Source organism: Brachyistius frenatus, unplaced genomic scaffold (genome assembly GCF_029030835.1).
Source record: "Brachyistius frenatus isolate BFR_SWC_R1_liver_20210118 unplaced genomic scaffold, ASM2903083v1 Contig_36, whole genome shotgun sequence".
Classification (NCBI taxonomy): Eukaryota; Metazoa; Chordata; class Actinopteri; family Embiotocidae; genus Brachyistius; species Brachyistius frenatus.
In genome coordinates this window covers 1,533,050-1,556,387 of record NW_027210635.1, presented here as the reverse complement: position 1 = coordinate 1,556,387, position 23,338 = coordinate 1,533,050, and the positions used below count along the sequence as shown (strand labels likewise).

The 23,338-nt window shown below is 45.6% G+C and overlaps 2 protein-coding genes across 2 annotated transcripts in view; both read right to left on the bottom strand.

The window, feature by feature from the left end:
• smurf2 (SMAD specific E3 ubiquitin protein ligase 2) overlaps positions 1-16,548 on the bottom strand; it is a 49,221-nt gene extending 32,673 nt beyond the window's left edge. The window contains exon 1 of the mRNA XM_069701249.1: positions 16,453-16,548. Within this exon, the coding sequence (XP_069557350.1) occupies positions 16,453-16,504 (52 nt within the window). The 5' untranslated portion in view covers positions 16,505-16,548. The remainder of the gene's footprint in view (positions 1-16,452) is intronic.
• A 2,553-nt stretch (positions 16,549-19,101) lies between these two features.
• Positions 19,102-22,656, bottom strand: kpna2 (karyopherin alpha 2 (RAG cohort 1, importin alpha 1)). Its single transcript, XM_069701250.1, has 10 exons — positions 22,555-22,656; positions 22,249-22,389; positions 21,401-21,489; positions 21,021-21,289; positions 20,823-20,917; positions 20,377-20,640; positions 19,992-20,225; positions 19,700-19,882; positions 19,460-19,609; positions 19,102-19,360 (listed from the first exon to the last, which is right to left on the bottom strand). The coding sequence occupies exons 1-10, from the start codon at positions 22,609-22,611 to the stop codon at positions 19,271-19,273; spliced, it is 1,572 nt and encodes a 523-aa protein (XP_069557351.1). The 5' UTR covers positions 22,612-22,656; the 3' UTR covers positions 19,102-19,270.
• Positions 22,657-23,338: the final 682 nt, after the last annotated feature.

Genomic DNA, 23,338 nt, shown 5'->3' with positions numbered 1-23,338 from the left:
AGATGGCGCTGCCTCTTCACCCGCCAGCGCACAGAAATCCCCCAAAAGTTTCGGTCGTAAACGGGGTGCTGATGACAGAAGCCTTCTCCGAGCAGAGGAAGTGGGCGAGCTCGCACCTACAGGGCAGTATCGTAAATCGGTTGTTTTATTGGTCGCCCTGGACAGCCTTTCTCGTGCTCACACACTGGCAAATATAATTACTTGCTCTCTTTCCCCACGCACATAAAGATGGAAGAGCGGCACGTCGGTGCGCGCACAAGATTCAATCCCACTATTTGACACACACACACACACACACACACGCACGCACACACACACTTTAAAACACGCTGGAAAAAGTAGAAACTATCATTTCAGATGCCAGCTAGGATCACATCACTCGGCTCCGTGGCTGTTAGCAGGGAGTGGCGGTTTTAGCACAACTACAAAATAAAGCTGTTGCCCACATGAATAACAAGGCAGCAGGCAAATTCAGACGAGGAGTTCATTTCTTCATCATCTTTTGAAGGTGCGATGATCGCGAGGGATCATATCCGTCTCCCCAAAATAAAACCCCGCCTGTAAATATTTGCAGGCGGGCCGTAACTTCAGAGAGACAATCTCAGGGGTGCAACAACAACATGATACGGCACAATATTTCACCATGCAAAAATGCGACAATACGCATCATAAACTACACAGCTGTGGTTAAATCTTATGTGCTTTGACATTTATTTTCTTGCCCTTGGCGGGAAATATAAGAGCAATTTCTCTGATCATGTTTCAGATGGGCTTTGCAACAAAGAGTAAAGAAAGATGCTAGAAAAGTTGCCAAGGTCTGACATTTTCTTTATAGTTTAATGATGCCAGATTTCCAGTTATTTTTATATGTAATTATTCCTTTGTACTATAAATACATCAGAAAATACAGAAAAATGCCTTTTGTAATTTACTAGAGTCTAAAGTGATATCTTTTAAGTCCTTGTTTTATCCAAAAATCTGCCCAAAAATATAAAAAATTTCTCTAATTTATGACAAGGAAAATTATTTAAAGAAGCTAAAACTTGAGAGGTGCCTGGGTTTTTGGTGTGAAAAGTCACTGGAGTGACTAATTGATTATAAAACAATATTTTTACGGGACTAATTGAAAACTGAATTAATTGTTGCAGCTCTAATCCAATAGAGGTCCCAATTTAGATTTGGCTGATGTATATTTGTATCCGAGTGATTCGTTATTTGCATTTTGCGCCAAAATATATGATGAAAAACTAATAAAGATTGTTTTAGCATTACGAGAATACGTCTTAAATAAGGAACCTTGCGCCATCATGAATGTATTGAAGTCGATTGTCGTACTAAACCACCGGGCGACTGTATCATTACACTCCTCATCGGCTTCTAACTTTCTCCTCCTCTGTCACATCAACACGCTCACTCCGGAAAAGCATCGCATGACCTCGGTGCATCTCGGCCCGTCTAAAATCCTCTGTCGTCATAGCGACGGCAAGTAGCGGGGCAAAGCTGAGAGAAGGGTTTCTCTGTGCTGCCTGTGTTTCTCATTCCGGTCGCAGCGCCTCACACAGCCAGGGACTGCAGCGCTGACTGATGGGGCTGGTGGGGAGATAGGGGGTTGAGGGAGGGGTGTGGGGGCGGGGGGCACCACTGCAAAGCGACAGACAGGATGAGCACCACTGAGACATTGAAGACACCAGTACACACACACATGCACACTTACAATTACACTAAAAGGAAGCGGCACCGGAGGGACTTTTCTACTTAAAGAAATCCTTTAATCATCACTGGACTTTTGATAGGGATGACAAGTCAACGTACAGTTTTTCCTGCAAGCTGGGTTTAGTCAAGTAACGGTATCTGAATTTGTCACGATGGGCAGTGATTCTCGTATCATCCTATTTCGGCTTAGTGTGCTGGTGGCAGCTTCCCTTGAAGTTGAGATTTACGTCACTCGTGCCTGCACACAAGACTTTTGAAAGGAAAATTGATCATTCACAATTTCCTTCCATCTAATAAATAACCAAAACCTTTCAGGCTGAAGGTTCACTTGCACTGAGTCTTTCTTTGTTTGAATTGATCAAAGAAAACAGGAAAGGAATTTGAGGAAATGATTGCAGGCAGACAGGCTCACCAACACATCAAAACGCTGTTAAAATGCACCTTCACCTAACAATCACCTACAGACTTACACACTAACACTGTGAGAAACAAATATAAGTTTGTCAGTGACCGAGTGGAAATATAACCGGGTGGCTAACATGAGGAACAGGCAGTGCTGATGTGTGTATGCGCTCGGTGGCTGCTCGGCTGACTGCAACTTATTAGTCACATAATGGCTTTCCACATTACGGCCCAAACAGCGCTGCTCCCCCGAGGACAGCTGGGAAAGCTAAAACAAACACCACATACAACCGATTATCGGCTTGCATTGGCTTAGCTCCTTTCTTTGCCAGCCTGTCTCTTGGTAAAAACCAATTCCTCTGAGTGGCAACAGCAGCTCCGTGCAGGGACTGAGACCTTGGGGGTGAAGTTTAAGTCCCACCTGTGGGGAGAGGATGGGCAGAGTTTCTCACAGGCAGCCACACAAAGAGCCCTACTGTGCAGGCAAATCAATGAAGACGCAAGCCAAACACCTGGGGAGGGAGTGGTCACGTGACGTCTGGGGGAGGGAGGGTGGTCGGGGTGTGTGTGTGTGTGTGTGTGTGTGTGTGTGTGTGTGTGTGTGTGTGTGTGTGTGTGTGTGTGTGTGTGTGTGTGTGTGTGTGTGTGAGCGGGCGTCGCCATGGTAGCAATCACTGCTCAAGATGAGATGGAACTGGGAGTCTGCTTTTGCCTGTCGCGGAGCAACGCATTCACAGCCACTTTAACCGTCACAGTCATGCAGACTGACACAACGAAGCATGGGAAAGAGCAGAACACCACCGTGGGGAAAAGAGGCTTCACACCGCCTCTAGTCTGCTGCTCTGTGGTTAACCATTACACTGGAGCCTATGAGGTGGAGGAAATGGGGGTGTGGGAACAGAGACAGCCGCCTGGTAATATTCCACCATTCCCATCACTGTCCCAAGTCAAAACTGTCTGGAAACACAGCCTAATAGGAGGAGGAGGAGGAGGAGGAGTATCAGTCGATCGTCTGGTTGCATGAAACCATAACAATCTGCGAAACTAAACAAAGCTCTTCGGGCCAGCCAGCTCAGGTTGACTGCGTTCTGAACCTCCCTTCCTGTCCACCTGGTTCCTCCAGTCCAGCGCTTTGACCCGGTCCTGCCAGACAGCCCGGCACATCTTCGGGGAACGGCACTCCCCCGCCTCGTCCCCACACCTCCAGCCGCCAACCTTCCCTCTGCTTGTCGGCCTTTTTGTCTGTCTGCCCTGTTTTGACTGCCGGACCCAGGACCTGCACTCTCATGAGCCGCATTGTTCTTCTATAAACAAAGAGCTTCCTCCTCCACCTCCAACAATCCTCCCCAACCTTTTTGTGGGACTTAAAATCGAAAAGGAGGGAGAATGATAAAGATTTTTTTTACTTCTACTATCTGACAAGTCCTGATCACTGTACTCGGCAACCTGTTCTCATCCATATGCTAATCTCCGAGCTGTCTCCTTATCTGTTTCCAGTGGCAGCTTGTTGGGTAATGTTATAGGCTGTTATTAGCTGGCTGCTGGAGCTTCCATGCAAGGCAACCTCAAGTTCATCTAGAAGTGACCTGACTCACTGACCAGCAGCCCTTTTAGACTAAAAGGTTCCAGGAACTATGCAGCCAGGGAAACTAAAACAAGAACTAAAAATCCCTTTCGTGCACTCATGTGTTTCAATCAAATCTGAAGAGCCACGAAGAATAAAGCAATGAAGGATGAAAAAAAAAAAAAAAAAAAAAAAAATACATTTTAAATACAGTTTGAAATGCAATTTCCAGACAAAAGAAAAGAAGACATGTTTGTATTTGTTTTTCGCGAATCTATGAAAACCATTTTTTTTTTTTTATATATAGAAGCAACATGCAGAGGAAGAAGCCACAGCCTCCAAACTAGACAATCTGCTGAATGTTTGACAGACAGACATTTCCACCTGTTATATGAATAATAGAGTACTTCCTCGTTTTGACAATGGAGCAGTACACAAATTGTAGGGTGTTTAACCAATCAGTGACAGAGAGCCCTTCAAACTCTCCCCTGATAGTTGTAGGACAGGAACCATCCGACAATTTAATCTCTGCTTTCTCCAGGCCTCCAAGAACAGCACTTGGCTGTGCGATGATTTTGGCATAGTGGCCAAACCACGTTACGAAAACCTCTGCATTCATCACATGATGCAACACTGGCCAATAACGCAGACACACACAATCACTGGAAAACAAGTGGCTGTGAGAAAAGTGGCTGGTGAATACATTTTTCTGAACGATGAAAAACTGCGAGAAAACTCTATTATCAGAATTTGATCCATTTCGTCCAACTACACACGGCTTTCTGTCAATACGCATCCTCTAACGGCCCACAGCTGCACGTGGAAAATCCAGGTACCTCATTGAAGAAGCTTGGGAAACATTTTTTTTTTTGTATTTGTGCAACTTTTTTCAGTTTTCGTTCAAATGAATGAGGCTCCATCCTGTAATCTCATACCCAGTTCTCCTTAATACATCCATGGATTCTTCTAGTTGACTTTTAATACAAAAATTGCAAAAAAAAAAAAGAGTTCATGATCCCCTGAGAAATAGCCGTGCCATGGCGCCAATTCCACATTGTCACCTAGCCACAAATGATTAATAAGACAAAAGCTCCGATTGATTTAACATCTACTTACATATTCTGATGGATGTGAAATGTAACATAAACAAGGGGAGGTGCAGCGAGACCCTAATCATCTCTCAAAAGGCTGATACAATATAATTAAACTCTAAAAAAAGGCCCTGCTACGCGGGGTCGTCCAGTATGTTTGCCACAGAGGCAACCACACCGCCCATTTACCGAGTGCATGCCGCGCTTCCTTGTTCATAACAAAAGCGGGTTACTTTTTACAGACCTGGCTACACCACTTAACTTCAACCCTTAAACTGCAGTCAGGCAGAATGGAGTGAGGAAGCGGGGTAGGATTTCAGGAACCCCGTCCAACTCTTCATGGGGTGCAGGCTAACTGTGGAAATGTGGTTAAGGCAAATTGACTTGTAGGCACTGGGAAATATCTCAGTTTTGGCAGGTTTGTAATATCTTAGCAAATCCACTTATGTAATATGCAAATCTCATAAGACTTCTTCTGGTCACATGAGACAGATATTAGAGTCATTGGTAGCGGAGTGATCATGGAACCGTTAACTGCCAGGAAAAACCTCTAATACCTCGAAACAGACCAGCAATTTCCAAGATTTAGAAAATTAGGAAGGAAAAAGAGTAACAAAATCCCTCAGTGCATCCTTTAACACAGAGAGGGAAACAGAAAGGAACCTTGATCACCGCTTTCAAAGTTTCAGAAATTAGGTATTTAAAGACATGCATGCACACATGTGCCTGGAGTGAGGAGGGGAAAGAGCACCGTTGTCAACGATTGAGGAGTGGAGAGGAAACCAGCAGTGAAACGTTCTAAAGAAACTCAAAATTCCTGTGACGTCCATTAAAGACCACAAAGCAAACACAAAGAACTTGGATTCCCAGGACTAATGTTGTAAGAGAAAAGGACTGTCAGGGGACATCTGTTGCACCAAATCACCGTGACGAGAAGCGTAAAGAAATGATGGAATTACAGGAAAGAAAAGACAAAAGACAGAATATATCCCCCATAGCCTCTTTTCATTTAAAGTATGAAAGGCTGTGACTATGAGGAGCCATAGATCATTATTCATCACACTCAGCACCTGCTGGACAAGTGATGAAAGATCCTGTGAAACACACCGACACACTCGGAGGAAGCAGAGACCTGCTCTGCCAGGTGGTGTGAAAATATAGACGACACGTTGTGGTTAGAAAATGATGCAGCATTAAATCCCAGTCATTATCAGACATTGTTAATGTTTGGGCAACCAGCCAAGAAAAATAACTGGGCAGGAAGTTAAGCTTTGTTTTGGATTTATTTTGGGAGCTGAGATTTAATGCTCCTACATCAAGAAGAGGTTGTACGTATCATAGTCTCGCCTGGCCGGACGTATCCCAGACACTGGGTGCCAGCGCTGGAGAATGGTCTGACAGCACCCATATATCATTCTGCTATAGAGGGAAAAAAACAACCTGGTTTGTTTGTATTACTTTAAACCAATCACAATCATCTATAGTGGTGCTAAGTCGAGGAAGCAGCGACGGTGGTCGTGCATTAGCACGTGGAGAAGCGAGTCCCGGCAGAAAAATGGCTGAATCGCAGCAAAAGACACAAAAGAACCAAGCAGGCCGAGCATGGCTTCGTCAGACTATCACTCAGAGATTCAGATTTGTTTTGCTGTGATTACAGTCTGGAAACGCTGTTCGCGTTAACGTTCGCTCAGCCACTCCGATGGGCGGACCAGTCAGCGACCGGTGTCTACGATGAATTACGATGTCTCTGAAGTCAAGCGTTTTATCTAAACGTAGCGGCAATTTTGACGCATATGGTGGTAAAGCTCGATTAGTTAAAGGCTGCTCCAACAGTTTTAAAACTAAACCAAGGTCCACGCCAAGTCAGATGCAATGACTGGAAATGATCCACTATGGAGGGAGGCCAGACTCAGATATTGACGCAGTGAATTTTGGGTCTGGTGACACCAGGCTAAAGAAGGTCGTCCTGCACGATCTAAATAGACATCAAAACTTGCCATCGTCATCGTGTGGGTTGCTATCCTCGACAGAAATGTTTTCAGCCAGTAAGACAGACGCAGATAGCAGAAGAAGAGGAGAATGTTTTTTTGTTTTTTTTAAATAGTTGGCCAATGGCAGGCTTAATACCCACAATCTACATCTGGCGAGTCAGACTATATCTACTGTGACATATGCTCGACAGTCAGACGGACAATCAAACACCGAAGGGACAGACGGAATAATCAGTGTAGTGCCGGTCTGACCAAACAAAACCCTTCGAGGATTTGGGGAAGCCATGAATCCCGAAAATAAAAATAAATTATCCAAATGATTTCTGCGCGTTAAATAAGGAGAGCCTTTAGACTGAAGTGTCACAACCACAGTAAACTGGCAGCTTGTGGGAAACGCTGACGCCGAGCTAACTGAACCAGAAGAGGTGCAGATACAAAGATGCCCAACTGGAACAAATCCACTAACTGAGACAAGCAAAGCACTTATCTTCTTTTGCAAAAACCTATTTGTATCACGGGGAAACTCACCACACACATCCCCACGTGAGAGGAAAGAGGCTGGCAACATTCTTAAGTGTGAGAACATTTCATCCATCTCACGTCACCTTTTCCCTCCGTGATACAGTCCACTGTAATTGCATAATAGAAGAGTCTACCCCTCCTATTTTCAGCTCCAAAATAGTGGGAAACTATGCCACAATGGCAATTTTTAGTGGCATTCCTGTTGCCCCTGCATAGTACATCACTCTCTCTTTCCACTCTTTGCGATACAACGTGCCGAGCGGAGAGTCAGCCAGGCGAGTAAAGTCTTCCACCGTACCATCACCGCTAAGTGAGAAGTCAAAACAGTGAGCGGAGCAGCGGCGCAGCTCGGGCCTCTGCGAGCTTGCACCACAGTTGGCCGGGACCCGAGCTGTTTTGAGTGGCTGCGTGGCTCTCCGAGCTTTTGGCTCCTTCGCCTGCTCTGATGTAATGGAGGAGAGTAGAGGCCTGGATCAAGCTGCAGCGGAGAGGGCGGATGGTACCAACCGAGGGTGAGGACCACCACACCTCTGTGCCAGAAATACTGCTCCTTTGCTTCACCACTTTAACCCCCTCCTCCCCCACCCGCCCCCCTCCTCCTCCTCCCACCCACCAACCTTCCCCAAATATCCTGGGGAGTTTTAGTTTCTAAGAAAGATTTCACAATCGCATCTGGGAGCAGTGTTACATCATTACCACCCAGCCATATTTTCCCTTTCCTACCGTCCACCTTGCCAATAAATGTGTTGGACTGAGAGGACCCTTAGCTGCTTTTAGGAATCAGGACAATAATCGTGTCGTAGTCATACATGAAAGCGCCGCGCAGCAATCCGGCAATGCCCTTCCTCTTCCTGTGAGGTGAGCCTTTCGTTAATAGTAACTGTCAACATTAACTGGCCCCGATGACTCACGGAGATGCGATGGTGGTCCCCCGATCAAAAGGCATGACCGAATGCCGCTGTGTGCAGGTGCATGCCATTAACAGCTTTTACAATGCGCTGCAAGTCATGTTTAAAGTGGCTGACGCGTGTCTACGAGACGTGTGTCATCATGTCTGACCCAAATTTAGCCCAGCTTTGAGTAAATCATTTGTCAGTGCCTGAGCTGTTAAGCGGCGTCATACTGTAGCTTCAGACTTCTGCCATGCGGTGAAATAAATGCTGTCAAACCTGTGAAATGTGACGGTAAAAAGGATGTGCTGTAAATCTGTGGGAAATGCAACAGGCGACCATCTTCCAGCCTGTTTAATGACGCTAGCAGGAAACCGAGGGGGACAAAACATCTGGCTCACAAAAAGGCAACATCTCTACAAGACTTTTAAATCTTAAACTCTGGACAGTAAATTCGTACATCAAAGGCTTTGCCTATAATAATAATAATAATAATGGCTGCAAGAGTAAATATTAGGCAGCATCTCTGAACATGACTGACTACAGTATCTGCACCATCTGCCTGAGAGTTGAGTCATCAGGCACTCCCAGTTTTGGTTGCATTTGAAGGTTAGTTTCACAATTGACTTCCTGTAAAGCAAACCAAGACCCCCACATCCAACACATCATCATCATCATCATCATCATCATCAGAGCACATAAACAGAACAGCCTGCAGGGGAATTGTGGTTAAGGGAACTTCCCTGGAAGAAGACATCACTTCTCCATTGTGCTACCTTGGTAACGTAAACTCCAGTCCTCAACTACCTGTGGCTGCTACTGTAGAAATGTTACACTGCTGAAATTAAATACTGAATATATACTTTAAAAAGAAAAAAAAAGAAAAAACTAAAATCCAATGCTTGAATGGATGAGTCTGGACATGACTGATGGGTAATCTTGCTCGTCATCTTCTGCAGAACTGATGACGCACTGAACCGAAAGCTCCCTTTGAACTGAGTTTCTATTCCCTGCAGTCACTTACTAAACATGGCTGAATGCCACGTGAAGTCCACCTCAGGTAAACTACCAGGCAACTGGAGCGCAGCCATCGAGAGCAGGAAACGGATAGCGAGTAACTCCGTACATATTTAGGAATCTGAGGCGAGGGTGTTAGAGAGAAAAACAACATTGTTGAAATATTATATTTGCTTCTCTGTGTATATGCTGTCTGACTCTTTTTTTTTTTTTTTTCCCCCCTCCCCAGGAATCCTGTGGTGTATTTGTTCAACTTGAGCAGAGATGGCATTTGAAATGTGATCTGGTGTGAATATAAACATCTCGCTTCTGATCCCGTCTCCTCGGAGGACTGAAGGGGCTCAAACGTCAGGCCGAGGCACGGACAGACGTCTCCAGTCAGCTGTTGGCGTCTTGCGGCTTTTGCCCCCCCCCCCCCCACACACACACCAGCCGGTAACAGTGGAGACTTGAGAGACCCCCATCTGCTTGATGTTGGTCAGAGTTACAGAGTTAATCGTATCAACCCGTGTCCATCCAGGTCTAAAGCAGAGCCAGCGCGTTGCAGAATTAACCTCAGGTTACCCTCCTCCACCATCAGACAGCTGGGCAGGACCGCTCGGGCCACCCCTCGCCTCCCCCGCCGTTTCCAGGGAAAGTCAAACGATATTCGCGTGTGTGAATGTTTATCGGGGCTAATGAGACTTTGCGCAAACTCGCCGAGCGAGCTCACCTGCGCACACTGCTGTAAGACAACAGTAATCACAGACATCCCTCCAAACAAACCGAGGCGGAAACAAGCTTAATGCCGCGGCTTCGCTCAAAGATCAAAAGGGGACGGTGACAGGAGAGGCCGTTCCTCGCAGACTGCTCCCCGACCTCAAGACCGTAGCTTTCCAGAGAGGTAGACGAGTGGAAGGACAAAAGAGCTCTGTAGCACCGGCAAAGCAAACGCGAGCTCAGTGCGGCCGTGATGGTGGACAACCCAACTTTTCTCTGTTGCCGAGGCAAAACCGAAAGAGGCTGTGACAGAGTTAATCAGTCCCTCTGGGATTTCATTGGAGTTTTTTTGTGATTAAAAATGTTTTAGTTCGCTGTAGCTTTTCTAAAAAGATCAAACTTTTGGAGTTTTATGTGGGGGTTTTTTTGCAGTAAAATTTGGGAGAATTGGCAGAAATTAAAGGGCGAGAAAAAAAAATGATGCGGCTGTATAAAACTCATAAATCGGTTGGCCTAATTCTCATGATAAGACCACATTTCCACCAAGTGCAGCTTGTCAATAAAATAAGACACTGAAAATGTCTGATACTCTTTCTTCAGTGTAAACTGTATGCAGAAAACTGAGGGCATCGAAAGTCTAACGGGGTTCTACGCTGACATTGGATATGCATGCAACAGGCTCTCACAGGAAAAAAAAAAATACCCCCAAGTAGTTTCTAACTTCAAAGGGAGCACGAGTTCGGGAAATGGACAAGAAATGGGGGGGTGTTAGGGTGGTGGGAGGTGCAGCATGTAGAACAGCCAGGCAGGAGTGATAGGAGAAGGGCCCGCGGCCGAGAATCAGTTTAAACCTCACCGGAGCTTCCCTCCCTCACACTCATCACTAATCCAATTCTGACCCATTAACCACCACCGCCAGGTTAACAGAGCAGGCCTTTGAAGCAGGTCTTTCCCAAACCACCCAGGAGGTTTAGCACTTCTCCAAGGCCAAACAGACCTTCTCGCTCGACGCCATAAAACACAGAAATGGAGAATGATATTCGAGCAAGGATGATTACCCGAGGAACAGAATGATATAATGGGAGTGTATCTGTATTAAGTAGGTCAGAGGAGGAGTCGCTGCCCAATCAGTGAAGCTGATACGTGAAAAGAGACGACGCAAATTAAAGAACAGGGGTGCAAATATTCTGGTGACGGCAGCTAAGCCCACCTTAGACAGTAGACGAGGAGGTGATGCGGTTTGGACCTATTCATAGGAAATTTGGACATTGGTCAAACCCTGGATATTTTCACCATGACACTGATAACATCAAGTGAGGCAAGATCAGAACAACTAGATTTACGCCAAGATGATTTGAAACTTGCAACTATTCGCCAGTCTGCAACGTCCCGAAACCTGCCGGTTTACACCAAAGCAATCAGACGAGACGGCGTTACATCGGACCTCTGGATCCGTCGCTGTCCTGCCGGCTTTTCAACCTTTTTCGTTGCTGGACATAATTTATGGCATCTTAAGACATGAATGAAGATAGTGTTGGCGAGTTACTTGCAACGGTTGCATTTGTAGTCGTGGCGAAACGGCGAAAACCTTTTAAAAAGAAGAGAAGAGGCTAGAAAATTTGGAGCGGCCCATGGGTGCTTCCCCGGGACACCCGGGGGGGGGGGGGGGGGCTTATGCAAATTTATGCCATGACCTTAAGGCAATTTAATAATTTGTCTATTTCTCCGTTTTCCAGAGGAGTTTTATTGTTCAGGATCTTTTTTTTTTTAACGTTTTGTCATTCAGAGGAGTCGGTTTCTCCTTTATTAAGTCGGATACTGCCTACTGGCGAGCGTCAGGCGACACCAAGTCCAGTCCAGACGGTCCAGCTCACGCTGCTGTAACTTCTCCTCGCTTTCTAAAGCTCTTTCGTCTCGTCATAAATCTTTGGCCTGAATTCGGTATTTCGGGGTGTTGGACGTCATATATTTTCGTCCATGAGCCAATACATGAGCTACAATTTCCCCATGTCTTCTGTGGGTGACTGCAGGAGTAAACCCCCGGGGTACGAGTGGCCCCGATTCGGAATCACTGCTGTAGCACAGTCGAGCATAAATAGAGAACACGGCGGGCGATTTTTCTTTCGATTGTTCAGACTCCAAGTGAAACGGGGACAGTCCCTGACGCAGGAAAATATTCTCCGTTACATTAATATAACAAAGCGGCCATTATGAAGTGTTGAGGCTCTACTCGGCAGGAAGCGCCAGTCTCCCCAAACCACACATGCAGCCCACTAATCAAACCCATGGCACGCCGTTATAGCACAGTCACAGGATAAAGCTGCGAGCCGCCCAGCGACCTCGGCAAAACACAAGACGCCTCAAGTCCTGCTGAGTAATATGACTGCAAGTCTTCACTTTATTATTCCGAGGGAACCTCAAAAGGGGGATTTCTGGACTGTTCTGCTCCCCACCTGTCAGGGGTGACGTTTGGACAAGTGTTCGGGTCTGGGGAGCGCTTCCTCTCTTAAGAAGCTGCCCACTCTCTCTCGCGCTCTCTCGCCCTGCTACATCTGGTCTCCTCCGGGCCGTTGCTGGCGGCGGTTGAGGGCAGAGCAACCGCAGAAGGCTTTGTCCTCATTGAGGAGCAGCTGAACCAACAGGAAAGCCAACTCCAGCCGGTCAATTAATTGATGGAACAATTTAAAATTATGGGAGGCTCTCAGCAGGGGGAAGGAAAACATTTACAAATGACGTGCCATAATTGCTCGTTACATTCCCCCACCCTTGTAGTTGTTGGTTGTTTTTTTTTTTTCTTCTGGTCTATTATTTCGCTCTCTTTCACAACTAGTCAAAGCAAAATGTGGAAATTTGCGCTCAAAATGGATGCCTGTGATGGGCCAGTAGTTCACCACATGCAGCTAATCACTGTGTATTTACAATGTATCCTGTCTGAACACCCAAATCACTTCCATACAGCCGCTCTGTAAGAATGGCTCTCACTGAGACCACATGAATAGCCTCGGCTCAGACCACATGAAAACGTCCTTGATCATCAGGTCCTGTGCCTCCACAGCCCCATCTGTGCCCAGCTGTGGGGGTTTCTTCAATTAACCAACATCCAAAGACCCCCATGTGTAGACGACAGTCAGACCGAGCTGCATTGAAAAGCGAGGACTCGCTCTAAAAAAAAGAAGGAGCGGCCCAAGCCTTTTGCTCAAAGCAACACAGTGGGGCAGTGTGAATGCCCCCCGCGGCCTTTGTGGCATCTTTAAAATAAGTCTGTTTTATTCTCAAGCAGCATCTGTGTCCATTCAACTGTCAGTCATCTTACAAGGGGAAAGAGGCAAGGACATTTTGCAAACCGTTTCATCAAAAATAAAAGTCCTGGTACTTCTATTTGTAAAACGGCCGCAGCAGCGTCAAATCCCGAGGATTTGCGACTAAATGAAAAGAAAGACTCCAAAGTAGCAACAGAGTGCATCAGACAGAGAGGATCAGAGAGGGAGCTCGGGCAGCGAGGGTGGGAGTGAAATATGCTTTGGACCTGGTCTGAGAGGGAAGAAGCTTACAGTCGGAAAGAACAGGAGTGACTCAGAGAGGAAGAGGTGGGAATGCGAATGGAGAATTCTAGGGAATCCCACTGAGATAGCTCTCTTCGCTCGTCTGCACCGCGCCAAAGAATTCAGATGAGCAAACCATATGCTTGACAAGTCACATGTAAACTCCCGACGGCGATAAAAGGGTCCGAATCAGTCCAGAACGATCTAAAACGCACATCGGTTTGTTTATCATTCTGGGGCGCATCCCTCCGGACAGCCCGGTTCATCAAAGGGCATCTTTGACTGCGTCTGATTCTTCGGTTTTACGGGTCTGGTTTCACTTCTATGCCAGACAGCTCGCGACTCCACATTGAAGGCAGACTGGGGGGGGTGGGGGGAGCAGAGGGAGTGGAGGGGGTGGGGGTGGTGGGGGTACGTGCTCTTTTCTGCAAAGTCTTAATCATATTAGAAGAGGCTCTCCGACTGTGTGTCGTCAACATTTCTGTGTGCATGGAAAGTGGCCCAAATTGTGCCCGGCGCTGCGTGTGCGTGGCAGAACGTAAAACAGATCAGACGAAGCCTGAATGACTTAGAATAATTTATGACCCGGTGGATCATACGTGTTACGCTATGAGCGCACGTTTGTGTGTGTGACATAATTTGAGGAGAGGTCAGCTGTAGCGTGTAATGGAAACTGGGTCCCGTGGTAGTCGAGGGGCAATTTCCCCCCCCCCCCCCCCCCCGAGTGTTGGGTTTAGCAGCTTGCTTGCGATACTTTTCCAGTTTAATACCTGGCACACATCTGCAACATCTGGTTCAAATGGTGAGAGCGGGGGGTGGGGTGGAGGGGTGGATGGGGTTGTCAGCAAAGGGCAGACACCTACAACACAAATAGCCACGGGTCTGTTTACATGCAGCGACTCGTCATTCATAACCTGCCTGGGAAGAAAGTAAATCGGCAGCTACGTGTCAAAAATCGACTTGACGACAGACGACAACACGCGGCGACGATGTCGCAATCCCCGGGCCCCGTTACTCCCCCCGGGCCCCGTTACTCCCCCCGGGCCCCGTTACTCCCCATGCGGCAACCTAATCAGACTAGTACACACAGCTGTGCAGGGCTAACCAAAGAAAAGACATAATGACAGCGTGTCGGAGAAACAGCGGAAAAGCAACGAGCCGAGCTTACGAGACGGGTGGGGGGGGGGGGGGGGGGGCTGACCGTGTGGATCACACGGCACAACATTACATAATTGTGAGAGAAAGTTTCCGTGAGGAGCGATTGCTGGTGGTATTGGAGGGAAAAAAAACCAAGCGAGTACACTGGAAGATAAACAGACATGCGAGGAAATCCAAATTTTATGGAGAGCTGGATGTTCTTTCAGAGGGATAATGTTGAGTCTCGGGGGGGTTTTAGAGAGTGTCGCTCAGCATCAAGAGGAGCGAGGTGGTCTGCGGGGTCCTGCGCTAGACGGGGGTGTTGTTTTTTTTGGTGTGTCCCCCCCCCCCTCCAGCGAACTCGCATGCTCAGCATTCCTCCCGGAGACCACTGCGGTCCATCTCAAACTGCAGGGACACACTTAACTCACGACCAGCAGACTCCTCCGGCTTTCAACGGGGAAAATTGTGCTTGTACAAAAAAAAACAAAAAAACAAAGATTCGTAGTGACACATCTCTGAAAGACAGCGACAGTAAGCGGATGGGACCGACAGGCGGGACATTTAATGCGGCGTCATCAGCGGACACTCGGTACCCGTCTCCTTGTGCAGTAAACACTTGGGAGATGCTGCTGACAGCTTGCCGATCATCGACCGTCTTGAACCTGCTCGTTTGTCTTCACCGGCTTCAACGCTTCACTTTGGGCCCCTTTGAACCGGACTGAGGTCGGACATCCAGCTGGTCGACCCCCTTCAGTCAAAAACCAGCTCATCTAAAAAAACAACCTCATGGGACACGTCCACAATCCGACCTGCGTGTTACCTACAACAAACAAACTCTACAAGATCCGGTGGAGGAGAAGTGGAGAAGGAGAGAAGAGGAGGAGGAAGAAAAGGAAGAGGAGGAGAGAGGAGGAGAAGTGGAGGAGGAGAGAGGAGGAGGAGGAGAAGAGGAGAAGTGGAGAAGGAGAGAGGAGGAGGAGAAGAAGGAGAAGGAGGAGGAGGAGGAGGAGGAGAGAGGAGGAGGAGAAGGAGGAGAAGAAGGAGAGAGGAGGAAGAAGAGGGAGAGGAAGAGAAGGAGAAGGAGGAGGAGGAGAGAGGAGGAGGAGTAGTGCTGCACAACTTCACGGTGACCTGCTGCAACGACAATAACAAACAAAAACAAAAAAGGGGGAACAGCTGTCTGTCGGTCAGGCAGTTTATGGGACAGTGCTCCCCGTTGCAGACCGGTGTGACCTGTGGAGCTGCTGCATGTCACCTCCTCCTCATCCTCCTCCTCCTTCATCTCGTCCCAGACTTGTTCTCCCGTCCACGGCTAGCTGGCAGCCGACCCGGCTAGGCTAACGCCGGAGCTAGCCAACTTTTAAAGTGAACCCGTCCGTCAAAGCGAAGAAACAGTTTAAAAACACTCCCGTAAATATTTTATCTCTCCGGGTCAGTCGGAGGTGTCATCGATCATGTTACAGACCGCGGAGGGCAGCGCGCCGTGTGGCCGCTGCTCCCCTCCTGTCCCCGGTGTTTATGACTGGTGGCGACAATTAAAAAGGCTCCGACTACTTCCTGGAACAATTATATCCCCCCCAAAAATTCATCTTCCACATCCACCGAGCCGGTTAGGAAACACTGATATAAAAAAAAAAATAATAATAAAAAAAAATTAAAAACCCCAGCTAATATTCACAATGCATTGCATCTGTTTAGTAACATAAAACAACCTGGTGTTAAACAGAGAAAGAACCAACTCCATCGGCCCGTATGGGAACTTGTTCCCGTCCAGCAAATACACGGAGCCCGTCCGAGCTAGTGTGTGTGTGTGTGTGAATATTAAGGATTTAAAAAAAATTAATAAAAAATAAAATAAATAAAAAAGCGTTTGCCAGCTACCTGTTAATCGCAGCTTCACGGGTCCATTCCGCCGAACTCCCTGGTTCGACATCTCCTCTCGATCCCAGCCTTCACTGCACGGATTAATGGATTAAAAAATAATAATAATAAAAATTAAATTAAAAAAAAAAAAAAAAAGGTGTCGTTAAATGGGCAAAAAAAAAAAAAAAAAAAAAAAAAAAAAACCAAGCAGGTTTATCAACCTCTCCGCCAGTTTGAGACAATAATGGAGTCAAAGCATTGTGGCCCGGATGTGGACTTGAACCGCCGTAAGCTCACAAATACGGAGACAAAAAAAAAAAAAGAAAAAAGGACCAAAAAAAAAATTTTAAAAAAGAGAAAGAAAATCGTGAGTGTAGCGCTGCTGCTGCAAAAAAAAAAAAAAAAAAAATAATAATAATAAAAAAAAATTTGCATTTACTAGAAATGACTTCGGCCCTATTGAAAGCGTGTAAAACGGGCTGCGGTGTTTCTCCTCACATCTTCGGACTGAGTCCTCCTCTCTGCTCGTCGAGAGTTGAACTGCGGAGTTCCTCCGGGGGAGATCCTACTTCTTCAGGAGGCTGCTGCTGCCGCTCCTGCCGCCGCTGGGCTGCTCACCAGTGACGACTACCCTCTTTGGGGGGAGTGAAAACATTTCTCCCAACATGTGGCACATAGCTGTGACTCACACTCGGTGTCCCAGTGAGTGCTGGTGACGAGCAGGACCGGCTTCTGCTCGCGTTTAGTCCAATTTATGACCGAACAGGGGCGCAGCTAGAATCTTATGGAGCCCTCAGCCCCCCCCCCCAATCCCCACCCCACACACACACACACACACACACACACACCTTTTGACTACATTACAGCTTGTTTTCTTTAACCGAGGAAATAAATTGTTCACAATTCTCTTGATCAGGTTGAAATTCATTTACTTTTTTTTTTTAAGTGCTTGAAGATCCAATAATCTTTAAAGCTAATTGATCCAATAAAAACAAATGGAATGGTCAAAGTTGTCGTATTCACATTTAAAGTGTTTTGGATTTATTGATGGAGTCAACGTAAAGCCTCGTTTTGATCGGGTACATTTGCCCTGTTAAAAGTGTGAAACAAACTTTACACTTTCTGTATTTGTTTCAAATTAAAAGCTCTCCAGCGTTTTCAGGAGACGGAAACCCTTAGTTAACGTCTTGTGACTGAACCACATAAAAATCTGGAGTGGAAAACTTCAAAATCTGGAAAAAAGCTTGAAATATTGCAAAAAAGTTTTTATGCTTGGCTTGAGCGGGAAAAGTCGTATAGATAAAAGAAAAAATACGATGTAGTGCTCTGGAAACAGACTTTGCAAGTACTGACTGGAGACCAATAATGTGGCAGACAATATATCAGATCTGTGTGGACCAAAGTGGACACTGGAATTTTTAAATTCATAAAATAAGATAAGATTCTTGTGCCACAGATTGCTCAAAAACACTAAACAATTTAAGAATTTTAAAAAAATGGAGTATCCACTATAAAGTGTGTGGGGAATAAATTCTAACACAAGTGCTTGATAGACTAACAATCTAAGATCAATATAGTGCAAATAAGCAACATTTTAAGAAAGTGCATGTTATATATGAAAGAAAATTAAAGGAAATATTTGCACAACATATTTTCCATCCGTTTTCCAGTTTGAGGTTTGACTGATGCTCATACCTCATCTTTTTGTGCCCTCTTCTGCCATGATGGTTTAATGGCACTTAAGTGGAGAATTAGCACCACCAGCTGTTTACGTAAGAGATGGAAAATGTGCATCACGATACATTTTCTTTTTCCAGATTTTCTGTATGTTCAGTAAGTAGTTGCACTATTACTTTAATTGCGTCTTTAAATTCCCGTGATTTTAAATGGAGTTTGTTGTTGCAGTAAAACAAACTGCCACTGTAATCAAGTATTACACTTACAGCAAATACATTGAAGTACTTTTACTTTGCTTGAGTAGTTCCATTTGATTATACTTTATGCTTCCATTTAACTACATAGCAGAGGGAAATATTTTACTTTGTACTCCACTACATTTGTTTGAGTTTTCAGTTGAAGATTTAACACAATGGATAATACAAGAAGATTAAAACAGTAGTTTTCAACCCGCCTTCTGACATATTACAAAAATCAGTGTGTACTGATGTCGCATTTCAGATGTCCGAGCTGTCAACAGCTCCACCAGACAGGGATTTTTTTTTTTCTCTCTAAACTTCGAGCACGGCTCCATTTCAATAAATCTTCAAAGGATCCAATATCACAGTAAAAACTAAAAATTAGAGAAAACTGAATGTGCATCAGAACTTTTTTCTTTTTTCTACTTTCTCCTCTCGGTAATCATCTGACAAACCCTCAGATTTATTTGCCGTCTCTAGATATAAAGTGATTCAAACCAGCCCCACTTGCCGCAGTTACAACAGTAAGATGCTGATGACACACTGATGCTGCACTATTAATAATCTAATGTTGTCATCTTTAATAATATAACAGTCAGAAAAGACCAAACCAGCACGTTTACTTTAAAACTTTAACTTTGTGCTGCCAACACAAACTGTTGTATTAGTACTTTTACTTAAGGATCTGACTACATCTTCCACCGCTGATATAAACACAACATACTTGATGTCGATAAACTAAAACTCCACACATATTCCAATAACTTTATTTACAAATTTGTTTTTATCTGTCTTGTTAAAACAGTATGTACAACACATAAAAAAAAAACAAAAAAAACCCTCCACAGTTACATGAATAGAGGACAAACGGTAGCGATGAGGGTACAGTAAAGCTCAGAGTAGAGGTATCAGAAAGTCATTTAGAAATTGAAAGAGTTCTGGGTTTCGCTCATCTGGAAGGCGTAACCATCTTCGGTCACTTCTGGGGCCACAGACTCCACCACCCCCTCCTTTAACAACCAAAAACAGACAAACAGTAAGAACACACCTGGGAGGAGAAAAGTTCATGTTTATGAAATCAGTTCAAACATGTTTAACCTTACACCTACCTCCTCAGAAAAGTAGTTCTCTATCAGGTTGAGAGCAGCTTTGTAGATCATCTCATTCTCATGAGACTGCAGCGCCTCGATCTTGTCCAGTCCGCCGTACTCTTCTATCATGAGACTCAGCTTGTCCGACTCCCCGATCTTATCTCCAGCCTGACAACAAAACACGCATCGGCACATGTTCGTCACGGGCACCACACGCTTCATCACATCTTTTGTATTTTGGAAAGACAATGAACTCACCAAGAAGATGTTGGTAATTGCGTCCAGGATGACGAGGACAATTTTGCCGTCCTTAGAGGAGAGCAGGCTCAGAAGAGGCTCAAGCACATTGGCTTGCACCAGGTAAATCACCTGCTGAACAGTGCCCCCGCTGGTGAAGTTCGTAACTGCCCACACTGCCTCTTTCTGAGTTTTGTAGTCACCCTGCAGAGGAAAGAGAAGGATACAAAAATAAGTCACAAAGACATTGACCTGAAAAGTTCGAGATAATGTGGGCATCTGTTTGACCACCGTATAATGAAATACAACATACCTGCACAAGCACATCAACTAAATATGGAATGAGGCCTGCGTTGATGACCTCCTGGATTTGAGCGTCCTTCCCGGCCGTGATGTTGGACAGAGTCCAGGCTGCCTCCTTCTGGATGGTGGCTTTTTTGTGGCGCAACAGTTGGGGGAACTTGGTCAGGGCCCCGGCATCCAGCACCGCCTGAGTCTGCTCGTCTGTGCCAGTCACAATGTTGCCGATGGCACGCAGCGCAGGAGTCTGAAGGAAAAGGTGAGGGGGGGCATATTTTTTTTTACAACCTGGGAGAACCATATGAGCTGCAGCTCAGGGTGACCATCACCGTCTGATGTACACAGTGGAAGCACCAATAGAAAAAAACAAAACACACACACACACAAATGAGACTTACAACCACTGGCAGCGCTTCAAAGCCAAGCAGGTTCACCATGCGAGGAATAACACCCATTTGGACCACCACCTCGATGCGGTCGTTGGCCCCATCCGTCAGGTATGAAACGGCCCAACACGCGTCCGCCAACACCTCCAGGTCATCGTGGTGCAGCAGACGGATGAGAGCGGGCAAGATCTGTTGGATCGCACTCATGGGGGGGGACGGGTTCTTGTTGCGGCAGAGGTTCGACAGCGTCCACGTCACATTTCTCAGGTACCCGGCCTGCAAAGAAATCAAAATGTGAGAGAAGGTACCAGTTTGACGTGGTCACATTTAGTTGAGTTAAGACGCCACCTAGCGGCCAATAAGGGGAATGAGTCACTGGATGACTAGGGACGACTTCAAGGAAAAACCACACACACACACACACACACACACACACACACACAATAAGAAAGACTTACACTAAATACAGTGAGGTCTGGGACTGCCAGCAGACTGAGCACAGATGCCACAGCTCCATGCTTAATGACTTTGTCTCGAAGAGCTGATCCATCACCTAAAAAGAAAAAAAGAAAAAAAATCCATCGTGAGTAAAAATGGGACCATCGCAACAGTCAGAACTGTACTTCATATAAATCTAGATATATTCTGTCAATTACCAGCAATATTTCCGAGGGCCCAGACAGCTTGCTCGCTGATGTGCTGGTGGGGGGATGTGACCAGGCTGACGAAGGCAGGAATGGCACCGCCCTCCACAACAGCCGCCGTCTGATCCGTCGTCCCGGACGCAATGTTGGTCAGAGCCCAAGACGCCTCGAACTGGATCGGAGGACAGTCAGCCAGTCCCAGGAAGGAGACAAACTTGGGGATCAGACCGCCGCTGATCATCTGGTTGATGGGAGGGTGCTTGTCACGAGACAGCAGTTTCCTGCATTCAGGACAAGAAGGCAAAAGTTATTATTGGTGGTCGGAAGTCGTGTTTTTTTAAATTGTGCAGTAAACCTCAATGTACACTGTTCTTTAAATGACTGGTTATTACCGTGCAGCCTGTGTAGCCTGGAGCTGGGACTCAGCGTTATCACTGTTCACTCCGCCAACGATCTCGTCAACTGTCCACTGCCTGAAAGTCTGCAGATAGTCACAGGATGAGCAGGCGAATTAAAGGAAACAGGAAGTGGACAATGGGTTTGGGGTATTGAACACCTGTTGGCCATTGTAAAAGGTTGAAATTTGGGCTGTGTGGGGTTTGTATTGTCTCTATTCAAAAGCATTTCAATTCAATAACAGCATCAGGCTGAATAAACCCCTTTTTTTTTTTTACAAGTCTCAACCAATGCAGTGTTTGTAATATATATATATCCAATAAAGGGTTGCGTGTTCAACTTCTGGATAACATTCAAATGTTCAACAATATAGCACGGTACTCATCACGAGAACCTGACAGATGGTGGAATTTTGAGGCCGATAGCAATACTAGGGAGTAAAAAAAAAAAAAGAAAGAAGAAAGAAAGATATATGACGATATAAAATATGATATATTAACCAATAATCGATTCGCTTTGCAATGATCCCTCAAATTTAGTTATCAAGCACTTTTGACACCTTTGACAAAGAGATGTGATGGAGGCAGCATAACTTGTAGTTTATTGTGCACACTGAAACAGGAAACTTCAAGATGGATAGATAACGTTTCTAATAAACCCCCAGCTCATTGCGTCTGCAAAAAGTTTCCGTATCCACCGACATACTTTTTTTTTTTTTTTTTTTTAACCCATATATCAAAAAAGCCTATATCAGCCAGCTGATTACATGGATCGGGCTCTATTCATTACCTACATTTAATTTTTTTTAATTTTTTTTTTTAAAAGACCGATTTAAAAGGCTTACCTGACAGTTTTGGGTTCTTTCTTGAAGAGGAGAAGTGGCGTCTTCTGGCAGCGCAGCCACATTTCTCCTTTTGAACATCTGGTCATCTTTCTTGGCCTTGCGAAGCTCGACGTTCACCTCCACCCTCCTGCGTCGGAGCTCCTGCAAAACCAAACAAACCGGGTTCACGCAAACTACTCCTCGGCGTTTTAGGGCTACCAGCTGCAGCTAAGTGCACACGTGATCTGACAGACAAACAAAAATAAATAAATAATAATAAATAAAAAAAAAAATCCCGTTTTCATACAGTGTGTGGATAAAACTCACGCCGACATCTTTGCCTTTGTTCTTGAACTGAGTCAGACGTGCGACGTTCTCGGACATGTTTGGAGTGACAGGAAGGCTCAGCAGCAGTAAAAGTCACCTGGTATTTCTGCACAAACAGAAACAAAAACAAAACGTTTTTAAAAGTTAGGCTATATGGTTTCAGCTGCCTCATGGCTACGTTAGAAGACGAATGATAATCATGTGAAGCTAAAAAAAAAAAAAATTAAAAAAAACAACAACCCTGACATCTTCTAGTCAACTTTGAAGAAAACCTGAGAAACTTGTAGCTTTCCAAAAAAAATAAATAGAAAGCGACACTTTTAAAACGAAATCGCAAAAGAATCTGTTGACACGCGCTTACCTTGTCCTCGAGCAGAGTTTGTGGCTTGCAAAAGTGCCGCACAGACCTTTAAACTCCTGCAGCGGAGGCCTCTGATTGGGCTGTTCGAGCGAAAGCATCCCGGCGCCGCCGCTCATTGGGCTGTTCAAAAACAAATCACCGGGCGCACCGGAAATATCGTCACGCCACCTGAAATATCGCGAGACTTCGAGATTGAGAAGTACTGATCCCGGGTCAGTTTTGTGCCGTCTCTCTGTGTTTTCTAACGCGGATCGAGATGACCGGATTTTGTTCGCAGATCTGTGCGTTTTGTGGTCCTCGTCTTATGGTAGTCAAACAGGGAAATCATTTACGAAAAAAACAAACAAAAAACAAAAAACTACATCCACGTTTCAAACAAATGATCATTATATTTAATTTAAAACAATCGGGTTTTTTTTAATT